This window comes from Falco naumanni, chromosome 3, assembly GCF_017639655.2.
Source record: "Falco naumanni isolate bFalNau1 chromosome 3, bFalNau1.pat, whole genome shotgun sequence".
NCBI lineage: Eukaryota > Metazoa > Chordata > Aves > Falconiformes > Falconidae > Falco > Falco naumanni.
Genome location: NC_054056.1, coordinates 50,219,524 through 50,235,530, shown reverse-complemented (window position 1 = coordinate 50,235,530; position 16,007 = coordinate 50,219,524). Strand labels below are relative to the sequence as shown.

The following is a 16,007-nucleotide window of genomic DNA, read 5'->3' as shown; positions in this document are numbered from 1 at the left end:
AATCCACAATTTTCTAGTAATATTTTATACTTATAACAGGCAATACTGAAAATTAGCTTTAAGCATTGATCTGAAAACACTGTGGAAATAAAATCCAGTATATTGCCTTTTCAGAAAACTATTAAATCCAAAGTTTATTCACACTCAAAACAAAACAAAACAGGTTTAAGTGCACTGTGAATCTATAAGGATGCAAAGCATACATAGTTGAAGGTAGCAATGGTTTAACATTTTATTGAACTGGTGGTGCTTTATGTGCTGTTTTTAGTGAATCAATGAAAAAAAAAATTGTACCTCGTGTCTTTCTTTATGCACCCTACAATCAAATTGCACAGTAGCAATTTCGTTCAGTCCCGAAATCGGGAAACTGATTTCATAATTAAGTTTTCTGCAATAAACTATTTTACACCAAAGTAAGTACATACACAAAGTATTAACGCGAAAGTGGATTGAGGACGTTAATATATGCTCAATGCAATGCCATATAAAGACAGTTCTAAAGGAGTCTGCTTAGGTATTGTAAGCGATGCATGTTAGTATATCCAGCACTAATACAGCCCTGTTGGGTTTGGTATAAGTATCTTTACATGGCATTGCAGTGCACCGTGCAAACATATTCCACAAGAAAAAATGTACTTGCTAACAGCAAAGATGGCTGTAACAAATGGGTCAGTAAAAAGCCCCCTGGCCGCTAGAAGCTTCGTTATTCAAACGTGACCTTTACATCCATCTTCTTTCAGAAACCTTCCCCACATCCAAGTCTTTGGAAAGAAACATGCCTAGCAAGTATCAGTGTACACTGAACTTTACTCAAAATAGCATTGCCAAATTTGCCCTCAAATATTTCAAACCTGTTGATCCCAGACCAGTAATGACACACAAACATGGAGTTGTTGGTTACTTAAGAAGTTTTGGCACAGTTAGCGTAGGAACTGAAATTTCTTTAAAAATTGGCACATAGTTTGGATTCGGTTGGCTTGGACCTTGATCCAAAGTCTCAATGATAGTTTGCTTCATATCTCTGCTGGCATCGCCTCTTACTGTCAGCAAAGCTGCAATATGGTCATCCCTGCCAAAGAAAAATGGTAAAACTGGCATTAGTGGGAAACTGCACAATAAGATTTCGTCAGAAGTACAATCCTTTTGCTAAGTTTCAATGTGTAATTTTATTCTTAATCAGATCTCTAGTCACTCACAAGCCACTTTTCCAGTTCAATATAAAGCACTATTCTGGCTGCTCTTAGGACTCCAAAACATATTTTATCCTCCCAGAACACTGAATGGAAGTATTTTCATTATTTCTTTGCTCTACCACTGAGTACTTAAGTACATGTACCTTCTAGTCCAGCTCAAATACTTTTTCATATTACCATTATTTCTCATAAGTGGTACATTCTAAAATATGAAAGATATGAACACATTTACACATAGTTTTAAAATTTGCCCAAGACTACAAAGAAACTGTGATGTCATCTTATCTGTCTTTTAACTTTGAGAGTAAAGAGAATTACCTGATATCAGGGTATTTACTGACTAAAGTTGAAACTTCCAGATAGAGCAGCGAAGGATCAGTTAGCTTGATAACCTCTGCAATGGCTTCAATGATGTCACAGAGTCCTTCAGTATCCTCTCCAGAGCCCTGCAAGATGAAAAGTAAAAGAACAAAAACAAAATCATCCAAACAAAGAGCTGAATTTGCAGACATTAACAAAACAAAATATTTATGAATTGTCACCATAAACCTCTTCCCTCTTTTCCCCATTCTTCTTTGTCCAGAGATCTACCCTCAGGATATCAGTAAAGTCATGTTTTACAATATGTTTTATTTATCCACATGGTGATGCATTCTAGTCTTTAACTTTTGCTAATTTACCAGCATAAACATTAGGAATAACTAATGTGAAAGCCAGATCTTTTCTGAAAACTGGCCCTCCATTAACTTCCTTTTAGTCACTGGGCCATGAAGGCAGCTTTCAACAACTGATCAACTGAACTATAATATCTATTTAATCTCTTGACCATTTCAGCACTCTTAGTTCTAAGTCATCTGGTCCTGCTAATCTGGTATTGTTAATTTCATTTATTCCATAACTAATGCTTTAATCTGAAACAGATCTTACACAGAATCCCACATAATAAAGGACTCTGATGCAGGAGTTACCCCAGCATCTTCCACAGTGCGCAGAGATGAACACTGCCCCTTCCTCACCCTGCCCAGTTTTTCAGGCTTTATCTTTCTCCGCATTCTTTTTGCATTTTGTCATCTGTTGGCCCTAAGAACTTTCCAGCAGATTCCTGTTCCTTATGCAGTTAAAAAAAAATAATTTAGTATTCCTTTTAGGCCTATCTTGTCCATTGCTTCTCCAATACCTTTTTTGGCCTGTTTTTTATATTTCTACTGCACTCTAAATGGGATCAACATACTTATCTTGTTGATTCTAAATGAATACACTCAATGATACTTTGGCAGTAAGTAACTGCATCAGTTTGATGCAGTATTGCCCTTTCTTCCAGACAGGAAAGGCAATGTCCTATTTTTATTTTCTTAAACAAACAACTGCTTTTTTCTTTCATATGAATTCAGGGTACCTACCTCTGTAAGGCCGTTAATATATTCAGCTGCAGAGAGTTGTATAAACACAAAACAGTAGAAAATGGTGCTCAGGAATTTTAGCAGCAGGCCTGTGTGTGTTCAGAAACTCGTGACTGTTGCCCTTGATATGGCATCCTCGATATTCACAAGTCACCCACCATTTTTGAGACATACAGATCTAACTCTGTCTTCCCCAAACACCTGCGGTTTATTCTAAGTTACCAGATTAACAGCATTACCCAAAGCAAATACTTACAGCTGCAAGCTTCTTAAACAGGAATCTGAACTGTTCTGCTTCTTTGATCATTCTCTCTGCACCCTCTTTTCTCTCTTCTGCATTCTTGAAAGATATACGTTTTAACATGATTGCTCTGATGTATTCCACAACTACTCTTCGATGGGCCTCAATAGTCATTGTCTGAAAGAAAAGAAACAGGTGGTGGATTATGCCAGTGGTATCTGCAAACGTAGCCATTATTTTTTGTGTTTGAACAATTATTAGGCTTCGAAATGTGTATTTCCATTTAATCACCAGTACACAGTTTTTGCTAATACTACACATTTTGAGTGGCTTTAGATTTTTCACAATGTTAACAAAATTAAAATCTGTCCTTCTGTAATGAAAAGAAGGTGCCACTTATGACAGAGAGAAACAACAACAAAACCGGTCTCACTCTAATGACGTCTGAATTGTTTTTGAGGAGCACCAAAGACAGAGGAACATTAAATAATCTGGGTGATCTTTAGAACAGAACAATGCTAGGCCTTGCTCTTTATATCTCTGGTCAAGGAACGACCAGCCATTGCAGAGGCTTCTGCTGGAGAATTCCAGTATATTGCATTGCAAATCTTGCCTACATTATCTGTACTCTGGGTCAAGTCTGGTAAGAAGCCTGGAGAGCTAGGAGCAATCACTTTCTCAGATCTTCCTTGACTGATTCGCTGATCTGCACCTGCCTTTTTACAGGAAATAGCTACTGGTGACTACATGAAACATCTGGTATTGGTGCAAGAGTAATGCTGAGGTTTGGAAGTAAAGAACAAAAAACCCCCAAAACCTTTACATACTTTTTCAACTCTAATGTAAGGAGGGTTCTTAAATCCCACAAGTCCTCAGGTGGGTTTTTTTCCCTCCTAAGCATGCTGGCAAAGATACTTCTGATTAAGAAAAAGCCTGCACGAAAGGTACCACAAACTTTTAATCATATTTTATTAGTATATATGAAGCTTTAGAAGCTTTAGTTTCAACCAACATGTTCTTCAGTCAAAGTTTTGGAGAAAAGTTTCAAGAAAGAGAGAAAACAAAAACAAGGGGGAAAAAAAAGATGAGAGAAAACAACAGATTGCAAAGTATTGGAAGTTATAGACCTCATGCAGGACACAGAAAATACGATTTCAAGTCCTGCTCTCAAGACTGTAGAGAAATACCAGAGTTTAATGGTTGTTCAGAGATGGCTTCTCTCGCATTGGTGGAATTGATGCCAATTACACAGAGGAAAATTAACTGCACAGAATAGACTGTGGGAGACTGGCATGTATGCCCCATCCTACTGAAACATGAAAAACAGCTCTACTACAACTGAGAAAAAGAACTCTCAAGAAGAGCCAACAGTGCATTCACATGCAAGGAAAATGGCAAAGCAGAATGACTGCAAGATCCAGATCTGCCTGTTCCACAGCTGTGTCCTTATAGCCCACTGGGCTACAGTCTTTTTGTTCTGTTCATGTGGCTTTTAAAACTTGAATTTTCAAACCAAGATTAACCAAGAATATTTTAAAACCAGAAAAAAAAGCCCACCCAACCCAGGGGAACAAAAGTGTGTCCCATCCTGTCCTAGAACATACAGTGGCTTTTGTGAGAGATTTTTTTTGTGCTGGGAGACAGACTGGAAGCAGGTATGATGAATGCCAGAAAATGTGTTTGTCATCCTCTTCCCCATAAGGTGGCAATAAATGCTACATCATGATGAAATACATGTGATTGCAGAGATTGGTCTTAACACTTACAGAAACTCATGTCAAGCTCTATTAACTTCACAGTAACAAACCAATCTGGAAAAGAAAGCTGTTCCATGGATACAGAATAATTCTGGGACCAACCTAACTTTCGTGTACTTTTTTTGACTGAAAATGCAAGTTATTCACTTACATAAGGCCTCTAGGATCTGCAAATACTGAAGGTGAAGAGGTCATCAGAGGAACTTTGAGCAGTCCCCTCTACCTCTTTAACAGCTAAGGGAAGAAAGAGTAAGTGTATGATTTTGAGGCTGTCTTTTAAATACTTCTACTTAGTAAGTGTTTGTTCAAAGACCTCACCTAAATCCTGATCTTGCTAGATTCAAATGTTTCCTAAATCTTAGGGGATCATTTAAGACATGCCATCTTAACGACACAAAGCTGACTTCAATTCAATAAAGGATAAAAACAAATTAAGTAATGCTGAAGATTAAAGGATAATAGAGGAATCCAGATATCCTTTGACAGACCACGGGGGGGGGGAAAAAAGCACAAAAAAAAATATGACCAAACCTAGCACATTATGCTGCTGTAACAGCACTTTAAACATACGTTATGCATTTGTTAAACCAATTTAACTATACCTCATTTTACATATTAAAACTAGGAATTACAGAGTGTGCATTTATAAAACAGTAATTACAGGCCATCTCAACTAGTTTCAGAAGAGCTAATTTTATCTGACTATAAACTTCTGAGAGTTAGAAAAGTACAAGCTGGTAAGAATACAAAGGTAACATGCCAATACTTCTTCTGGACTAACTCCTGCAACTCAGCTCTGTCTTTGAGAATATTATATGACTGTGAACTAAAAGATGAGAGAGAGATATTAGAATCACACTTCTGCAATATGATTATGAACATTTTTTTTTTATTTCCAGTGATGAATCTATTCCAATTTCTGTATGCCAATTCTTAATTTCATTCAGTGTTCAGAAATTCCAAACCAATATGATATTCAGAGTACACTAGTAAAGTATCACAGAATATACTCCACCTACCTTTTTGTAAGGCTTTTTTATTTTTGCAAAGTCATTGAAATAATCCTCTACAGTGACACAGATAGTCCCCACGGCATTAGACCCCATCAACCACTTCTTTGTCATCAGCTCATTGAGATGTGGCTGAGAAGGTAACAAACAATTGATGAGAACAAATTATCGACACTTACATCATATCAGTGCAGCTACAAAAAAAATACACAATTTTAAGTCTAAAATACACTCCTTCAAAAGGAATAAGCGGTTAGCATAGGAAAATGATGTGATCAGTTGCCAGAATGTCAGTTGCCAGAGTGCTACCCTGATCTACACGCTGGGCGTGTATGTAAACCAACTGCCCTAACCTGAGCATTTGTTTCATACAGAGTTCTCTAAAATCCTTTGTTATGTTCTCTAATTAAATGCCTATGCTAAATTAAAAAATTAACATCCAAGGACAAAATTGGCACAAGTGCTGACAATGCCAGTTTTAAATATGAGGAACTTTTAAACTGTGGTGATCATGCAACTTCATGCTTGATTTCTTGAACTGATACTGGCTACTCGGTTGTTTCTTTCTCCTTGAAGGCCCCACAAACTTCCTGTGCCTATATGCTTTACTTCTGTCCCAGAACTCCACAATACATAATTCCGTTATTCTCTACATCTACAACATCTACATACCCATCTTGCTTTGTTCTCCCCAGAGGAAAAATTCTTTTCATATTAGAGCATGGTATTTTATAAATTATAATAGTGACATGAAGTTTGAGGTTAATGAATTTCAAAGAATGGTCATTAGAGTAGACGGAGTGTCTTCTCATAATCAATGAGCAGACTTAATGAGAAATAAAGATTTTGCTTAAGAGCTCAAAGTTTAAAATAAAAATAAACACTGCTCCCACATCTTTATTAATGTGAGTCATTCAAGGTGTTTACATTAGTTCAAAATATTACAAAACTAGTAAGTCCCAGAGCATCTTTCTTCACCCCTGCCATTTCTCTTAATTTCCCTCCCTCCCTCCCCATACTCCTAATTTCTTTTTAAGAATATTTTTTTTTTCCCCTAAGGGATTCTATACAAGAAGCTAGAATTCTTAAACATGGAAATTTATCAATCAGAAAGGGCCCACCCTTCAGAAGTCAATTAACTATCTTAATTATAGCTGTACTGCACCTGTACAAAGATGATATCAGCAGTAGTTTCCCAAATAACTCTTAAAAATCAACTACATAAGACTAAGTACAATCTGCTAGAAAATATTCACTTTATACAAAGCACCTGCCTGAAGTCATCCTGTGAAATATAATCAAGCAATTTTCCAGTCTCCTACATGCTGACTATACCAGTGAAGAACAACACTGACATTTACTGGCATTTTGATAGTACAGCATATATAAAGTATGATTAGCAATCAAAAGTCTTCATAACTACTTAACTCCTGAATTATTTTTCCTTACAAAGTAATACTTCTATTTTTTTGATGAAAAAGGGTTCTGACCTCTAAATCCATGAAGACTTCATCCAGCAGGCTAGAGCATCCTTCTTTGGCAATGACGTCTAAAGTTGCATCCATACTTGCATGACTGCTTGACAATGTGTCTTCCGTATCAATTTTCAAGTATTTTCTTTTCAGACTGATTATAGATTCTCTGTGACAAATAACAATGCTTTTCATCATCTATGGATGCACAAGTGCATTGCGACTAAATTTTCAGAGCGCACACACAGAAAGAGACATGCTAGACAGCCTGATTTTTGCAAGGGGAAATAATGCCTGCTACTTGCTTTGGAAGCCTTAATTTACTCTCCAGCAGGAAAGAGTGATCAGCCTAGACTACTTGTACATTGGTAACGAACTACAGCTCATTTGCAGACTTGAGAATGGCAGCAGATATAGATGAACATGGGGTTGGATTGCTGAACACTGAAACATAAGCAATGAAGATTTCTTTATCCTGTTTTGATACTCTTAATAGAGCAAGCTCTACCTTTACTTTTCTCCAGTTCAGTTCACCTTGATCACACTGCTTGAAGGTGAACTGTGGGAGATCAAATGTAAGAAGATGGGAGGCCCCAGACAAACTAACTGAAATGTCTTTTTTCAAATTCTGAAAGCTGATAATAAAATTTTTCTTTGGCAATGAAATTCTTGGAATAACGAGTGGATTTTCACCAGTGAGGGACAACGGCTTGGCTTTCCAAAGGCAAGAGAAATCACAGTATCTGCCTCTTACAACAGCACTATACTTAAAACTGTTGCCCTTTTTAGTCAGCTAAACTATTTTAACTGAAACACTCTTTGTATGCAAAAGAAAAGATGGCCCTGGGAACATGTGGTATTACAAACGAAATATCAATACTTATTTTTCCTCACAATACTGCAAGGACACACAGACTTACTTAAAGGTCTGACAGTTGTTTATAACTGCAATCATGTACTGAACATAGCACTGAGGATACTGACGATTTTTAAGATGTTCTTCTTTATACAACTGTGCTTCATCTTTGTACCTGTAACATATAAAAGGAATGGCATTAAACAGACAGAACTCTGTTCTAACTTCAGTACACCTGCAAGACCAAATGCTCCACAAGGGTCTGTCCAGTATTTAAAAGCGCTTGTTGCTTATGTGAAGTTTAGTCTCTCAGTTCTGAGCAGATTCCTGCCAAAGAGGTCTTTTCGGTCTTCCTTATGAGAAAGAGATGTAAGTTTGAGACATAAAATGGAAATGACTCCAAAAATTAGAGCCATTTGCAGAGAGGAACTGAAACTGTCACTCACCAGCACAGCGAACTTCTGTGGTGAAACTGGGGAAGGGAGGAAGAAAGCAAGAAAAGGAAAGGGAAGAAAAGCTTGGTTGACATGGATGTGATAGAACGAAGACAAAGCAATAAAAAAACATCCACAGGAAAAACAAGTATTGGAATTGTAGTAACAGAGAGGCTGAGGCAGGATAAAGCATTTATATTTTAAAAATTATGTTACCTGGTTAGAAATGAATTCATTTGTTGAAGACATAGAAGGAGTACCTTTGTTTTCAAATCTTCATTTATCTGAGCAGCCACCTGAAGATTCTGCTCAAACATCTAAGTTAAAAATAGTTTAGTTACAAAGAGAGGCCTTTATCAGTGGTAAACCAGAGACAGAACTCCTGCATTGGAGACTCTCCCCAGCACCAGCTCTACATATGCTTTGGTTTTTTTGTTTGGGTATTGGGTTTTTTTGTTTTTAAACAAGCCCAGACAATGTTGCTGACCAAACAAAAAAATCATTAATTACACTTATGGAAAATAGTAAGCTATTGACAACCACTAATGTGTGCTGCAGCTTTCTCCTGATACTGAAAACAGCTGCATTCTTTCTTCAAAAAGAAAGTACTTAATATTTCTAATTCCACAGGAATTCGGCTTTACACAGCACCAGAGCCAATCACTTTCTGAAAAGGATTAGATGAAGTCAACCTTGGCACTAATACAAATGTGAAAGAATGTAGCAAAAATCCTGGCATAACACAGGATAAAAAAGGAAGGGGGAAACAACTGCAGGAGGAAGAGCCTATTATCTTTTATTGAAGGTACCTAACACAGTATTTGTAAAGAAAAATTAGTAAACATGCATAATAAGCTGTCATTTTGCTGGTTGATAAAGATCACTTTACAAGCTTTCCTTTTCTACTACCAATAACAGGGTGGTGCAAGTTGGGATACTTTATTGTGGGTTTTTTGTTTGTTTTTTTAAGGGTTTAGAAATAGCAGTATCTTTTCTGTTTTGAGGCTATTTCGTAATTTGGAGAGGCATCAATGTTAACTGAAGCAGTATTTAAAAAGCAACATTTTTGATCTTTGACAGAACTTTTCTTTCCAGTATTAAGGTGTTTATATACTGAATAATTTATAGGAACAAATACATGCCTAACTATCTCAGCATCACATTAATAAACAATATTCTAATAATTTACAAGCACCTCATCTGGTAGGCTTATATTGCAAATTTACATGAAGAGACCAAAGGAAAAGCAGGTAAATAAATACAAATATCAACTAAATAGGCTAGGAAAAAAATGTTTCTAATTTACATGTAAAAAGAACTAAGTCTCTAAGTATTAAAGTGAAAAAGGCAAATGAAAACCTCAAAAGAAACAACCCCTCCAACTGAAAACTCTACAGCAAAAAACCCCTATACTTCGACAGACACAGAAACAACGGCATTCCAAACAGTTTGGTTTCCCCCTCCCAGCCCTCCATTATCCCCAAATCTATACGCTGCTTCTGTAGATTTTCTAGAATAACCAAGTTCTCTATACCTGAAAAACAATAGCTGGGAGTGTAGTCTGATAGTACCCATCCTGATCTGCTTCTGGTTCAGTTTCTTTTATCCAGTCTTTTTTATCTGTCTCCAGTGCTTTTCGTAGCCAGCCAATGATATTAGACTACATTAAATAAAGAAACGAAGAAGAAAAGATTTTTTTTTAATTTAACACAATAAAAGCCCCCAATAAAATATTTGGAATAGCAGCCACTTCCGTAATGAAGAGTAGCATAGTAACAGATAATGTTGACCACTCTCATCATCCCTACAGGATATAAGTAACATTGACAAAGAGAAAGGTTAGTAAACTAGTGATGTAGTTTGAATTGAGCTTAGGCACCTTTAGGAAGGGGAGTGATCCAAACACAAAGAGCAAGTCAGTTTGTCAGAATATTTTACTAACTATGGAAGCATTTATTAAGTCTTGGGTTTTAGGTTTCAAACTGAATTTTTCCACAACTGGAAAAAATTAGCATAATACCTAATGTACAAAAATCAGCATGTATCTGCTTGTAGCTCCTTTCACTACAGTACATTTTAGCAAACTGATGATTGTTATTGCTGGGGACAAAACCCCAGGATTAGATTAAATGGGTTGTGTTTCTTGGAACTTAAGTGCTGCAGAAAATAGTGGTGGAGATAAAACAAGCACGTTATACAACACACAGACATTAAGAACAATTGCTTTTAGAATTAGATTAAGCTAGTTTTCTGATCACTTGCATGACACAGATACCATGGACATATTTGCAAGAGTAAGTAGTAAAGACCAGCATGCTTGCTAAATATGCAATTGGATTCTTTGATTTCTGTCTAAAATAATTATGCCTGTGTTTTCAAAGGGTTGAAAGTTTCTGCCTCTCTTCTACTTTGTTCACATTCAGTTAAACCCCCTAGTAATACGAAAGTTCATACTTCTTTCCAACATGTAACAGGCATATTAGTGTGCCCTACCATGCAAAATTAAACATGACCAGTAGGCATGTAAAGAAAGGGCATAAAAAGGCCTAAAATTGGTACTTAATTTTTTTTTTTTTTACATTTTTTAATGTATTAAATCAGTACCTTTTGGTGAAAACTCCTATCAGTAGGTAGGACAAAGGAAGAAACTGAAAGCTCTACAATCTTCCTACACAAGAAAGGCTGCTGACCAAACACAGGCCTGTAGTTTTCTTCTCTTGTGACTACAGCCTGTCAAGTACTGCATCTGCTAAGCACATACAGTACCATCTTCAATTATGTGAAACCATGTACTATCTTTTTTCCTCATAAGCATGGAACTACCCTGCTAAAAAAAAAAAAAAAAAAAAAAAAAAGAAGAGATATGATCTGCAAAGAAAAACTGATCTTTTAAGCCAGCAGGCCAGAGGACATCCAACATTTTTCACCTTATGATCATCATTTGTAAGATCTTTTTTTTTTCAAGCTGAAGTGCTCAGAAATTTATTAGAAATCTTTTAAAATCTATTAATATTTTATTTCTCATGAATATGAGACATTTTTATTGACTTAAACATCAATATTTGACAGTCGTGATTACCAAATACTTGCATTTACCCAGAATTATATTTTGTTTATAAACAGGTTGAAACACAACAACACAAGAAATAAAGAAGAAATAAAAGTAGGGATGTGCAGAAAATTCCATCAGGCTGAATCCTGTGAAACAAGCAGGCAGTTTCAGTATTTTCTGCCTTAAAAAGAAAAAAAAACAGCCAAAAATCAAGAAGTTTTTTTTTTACTGCTTAACATATTAGCAGCATTGCTCTATTTTATTTATAGAATATAAACACAACAATGTTCTATATATAATATTTTTCAGTAAGTAGGGGAAAACATTTCTGAAAAGCCAATATAGGTGTATTTTTTCATCTTAAGAGGGGAAAAAATAATTCAAAGGCATTTCCTGAGTCAAGCCAAAAGTAGTTTAAGAAAACAAACCAAAGGGTTTTTTTGTCCTAAAGGTAAATGCAGAAAAATAAACTTGCATAAAATTCCTAGTAAAGCTAATGTGGAGCAGAGCCTCTGCTGGCAACTTCCTTGAGACATAACAAGATGGGTTCACATCACTGTGATGTGTACCAAGTCTAAGCAGTTGCTGTTGCTGGGTGTATTTTAGTAGCTGACACATCCAAAGAAGAAAAAAAATTTCCCTCCTCTGCTTGGTAGAGCTCCTAAACTCAGGAGGAGTAGGAATTCAATTGAACAGTGTAAGAACAGCAAATCCAAAGGTTCCAGCTATCCCAACATCCAGTCTCAGAGGTAATCAACCATGGATCTTAAAGAAAAATGCATTTAAAAACCTTACAATCACATACTGATTCCTTTGCCATGTAGCTGACCAGCTCCCAGTGGCTCTAAGGATAACAGGAGCAGTGTCTTTAGATTTAAGATGCACTTGAAATGGCATCCACAAAAGGAAATTATGCTCATGTAGTCAACAGGTATGAAAGGAAGAAGACTATTAAAAGAATCAAACTGGCAAACATAAACATCCTGATTACCCTGAAAAGATCACACCTGTATCAAATGTTGATGTAGTTACTACAGGGACTATAGGGACTGCATTCAGTTGCTTGTAAGTACAGTAATACCTAACATACTAGTACTATGAATTTATTTAGACATGTAAGCGCTGGAATTCCTTCCTTTCTGATAAAATATGATTAATACAGTCTGTAAAGCATAATTATTCCTTGTAATGTAATAACGTACATCTATAAAACCATCTGATTATACCTTTATAAACAAACCTACACAAAGTACATGAACGTTTATAAAAGTAATGATATTGAGTTTACATTTGTCACATTAGTTCCCTCTGATGGAAGAGCAGCATTGAAGCACTAACACAGCTATAAACTCATCTGAAGATGTCTTTGCAGTACTGTTACTCACAGTGAGAGTTGACATATACTTGCTGAGAAGCTGGTCCACCACATTCTGTGAAATCAGAGGATCCAGAGAATTTACATCCACTTCAGGAGACAGTTCTGAATTTCCCATCATCTCTGTACTGAGTTTAAAAACAAACAAAAAGACATTGAAGATTAGTAAAGAAAAATGAAATAAAAACAATGCAGCTTTTTTTGCATGACCGCTGTAAGGGGTAATTTTCCAAAATATATACATTACAAAAAAATCAAAAAATTCTTAATAGTAACTGCAACAATAAATGCATTTACAAGGAATGTAAATAAACTATATAAAAGAAAGAACAGGATGTAAAAGCTATATACCCTAGCATACATTAAAAAAACATGTGACAGACATTTTAAATATTCAACCCTTTCATGTGTTTCTAACTTTTAAGTACAAAAACTAGTGATTGCTTGACTGAATAAAAGCCAACTGGTTCAGCCTGTGGGGTCTTAATAGGGGACAATTTTATATGTCTTTTACATTTCAGAGATGATGACAGCTTCCGTGTTCTGAATTTCTGAATGGGAAAGATGAGTGAAAAGTACAAAACACTCTCCTCAGTTTCTCAAAACAGCTTCTGTTTTGCTACTTGTATCACATCCATATCAAAGCTAAAATGTATTAGAAAAAACACTACCAACGCTTCCTATGTTGGTAGAAAATAGATCTAATATAAGAGGAGGAGGCATCTTGTGTACCAAATTGAAAGTGCGCTTCACTGGTACTGTATTATAACAGCACGATTAGCTATACTTGCAAAGGAAAAATCTTGATTTTATAGGATTAGAAAGAAACTAGAGTAACTCTCAAAAATATTTTGACAATGATTATATAACAATACTCTCCAGTGATATTTTGCATCTATGTATTATAAGATTATATAATGAGTTACTTGTGTAACCAAAACAAAAAACCCCAAAGCTATACCAAAGCACAACATTACAAGACCTCTTTAATATTTCATGCTCAAAAAAAATCAATAACTCAAAACCACACTCTTCAGAGTGTGCTTTATTAACAGTTGATGGAAATATATTCAATCATAACAATATAAATTGTTTCACATTCCATTTCTAGTATGCTTGTCAGAAAGAAGCCACAAATTCTATATTTGAAATGGCAACTATAAAAAACAAATAGCAACTTTAAAAATCCTTAAAAACTGTTTAGCTTGTATATTTCTGCAAGTTAAAGTTGTTCTCTGGATACATGTGAGTCAGCACAGTGGTGCTTCCATGTCACGAAAAGAAAATCATCTCAAAGCACTAAAAAAACCCAAACCATACTATGGCTAACTACTTAACCAAAATTCTTGTCTTTGAAACCATAAAAGCTACCGTAACTGAACACTTGGCATTCATAGCATCTTCCTGAGCCTGTTGGAAAAGAGATTAAAGACATTTTAAGTGGCTCAAGCTATTCAGAAAAATTAATTCCATTCTGTTGCTTTTTACATAAAGAATACATGTAATAGCAGCACCTGCTCTATCTAGGCTTATTCAGGGGAATGTGAGAAGCTGTTCATGGCACCATGCCATATTTGAAAGTATTTCTAGCTTCATTATACCATCATTAGCCCCACTACACAAGGCCACAGGGACGTTGTATCTTTCTCAAAGCTTATCAACTGAAACCCCAAAACAAAGACCATAGGTCCAGATTTATTAACACCCGTACACTTCCAAAGCTCTCATTGGCTTAGATGTGAAAGAGAAATACACCTAGCACAGTAAAACTGCATCCCACCCAAATATTAAAGGCTGTTATTCCACATGGAGCATTACTTTATTTCTCAGTTATGAGACAAATACAGCTCTAAAACCAGTTTCCAAGACATGGTTAAGCACACTATTCTTTTAAAACTCCTATTTTGGAAGCACTGTAAACAGAAGTTATGCATGGCTTTCTTATCAATTCATTACATGATAAAAAAATCCTCAATGTTTCTCTTAATTGGACATTATTTTCTCATCTGGTTTTGAAGTGTAGCTGTAATATGCAAATAGAAATTTAGATGTTCCCTCTAATATTCAATTACATTTAATAAAAGTAGAGAAAGATTAGAAAGGGCAAAACTATCTTCTACCATACAATGTTTCATAGATGTGAACAAGGAATGCAACACCAGTTTAGAACCTATTTTTCATACAGGGGGAAAAAAGGGTGAAATACCACAGAAACACAGTTCTGATATATGATGTCATATATGCCATCCTCCTTCAGAGTTTATTATAAACATATCCATATAAAGAATTATATATTGTATTATTAAGAGATGCTCAGCAACTGAGATTTGGCAAGCTCTGTAAGCATCCTGCTCGAGCACTTTTCCCATTCACAAGCCTGAGCCTATTTCTTCTTCCACTGTCCACTACAAACATACACAAAGTTAATTATCATCCTCTTTATAACAGTTTATTGTAATCTATAAGAATAGAATTACTGTACTGCCCTCTCAGGCTTTTATTTTTTAGAGGAGAAACTCAAAGCCTTAATTTTTCCTGAGATATTCCCTCTAATTTCTGTCACCCTTGTTACACGGATATACAGGGGAGACTGCATTCTCAGGTGTCTTGCACCGTGCCTACTCCTCTCACTGATTCGCTTCCTTTACAGGAGACTGCCATCAGGTGCCACAAGCCACGTAAATCAAAAAGGGATCACTCCTGCTAAAGCAAGTTGTTTGCCTAGTAAATAGATGAAACGCTGGCTTTGCTCTCTGCCTTTGCCCTTCCTATGTTGGAACACATGGATTGAGAGAGCTTTAGCTCTGAATTGTTTAACTCAAGAGCAATCTGCTCTACTTTCTGGGGGAAGGGTAGAAGGGCAACTTTAAGACCAAGAATTGCCTTACTGGAACATCAGCTCCAGGACATAAATGAAGAACCTGTAAGCAGGATTTCTGCCAAGACCAAATCCCTATAGGTAGAAGGATTCACATATTTATGATTTTCATTCACTGTGGAGTTACTGCTCTGGCCTTCTATTAACAAATAAGAACAGGCCAATGAACTCAGCTCCTTATTAGCAGCTGCATCTCATATATCCTGCACAGGTATGTAAGTATGCATTAGTGGGAGCTCTTGATTGTTCCTCGCAGGGAAGAAGAAGCAGGAGAACTTCACAGTGTAAAGTAAAACACAGAATTCTGAACAAAAAATGAACTTTAAAGCTGGTTATAAA

The 16,007-nt window shown here is 36.0% G+C and overlaps 1 protein-coding gene across 1 annotated transcript in view; it reads right to left on the bottom strand.

The window, feature by feature from the left end:
• Window positions 1–107: 107 nt before the first annotated feature.
• EXOC3 (exocyst complex component 3) overlaps window positions 108–16,007 on the bottom strand; it is a 28,265-nt gene continuing 12,365 nt past the window's right edge. Inside the window, exons 5-13 of the mRNA XM_040586955.1 lie at window positions 12,801–12,918; window positions 9,898–10,023; window positions 8,580–8,680; window positions 7,994–8,104; window positions 7,092–7,242; window positions 5,611–5,733; window positions 2,850–3,011; window positions 1,512–1,639; window positions 108–1,069 (exon numbers count right to left, since the gene is read on the bottom strand). Of these exons, the coding sequence (XP_040442889.1) occupies window positions 898–1,069; window positions 1,512–1,639; window positions 2,850–3,011; window positions 5,611–5,733; window positions 7,092–7,242; window positions 7,994–8,104; window positions 8,580–8,680; window positions 9,898–10,023; window positions 12,801–12,918 (1,192 nt within the window). The 3' untranslated portion in view covers window positions 108–897. The remainder of the gene's footprint in view (window positions 1,070–1,511; window positions 1,640–2,849; window positions 3,012–5,610; window positions 5,734–7,091; window positions 7,243–7,993; window positions 8,105–8,579; window positions 8,681–9,897; window positions 10,024–12,800; window positions 12,919–16,007) is intronic.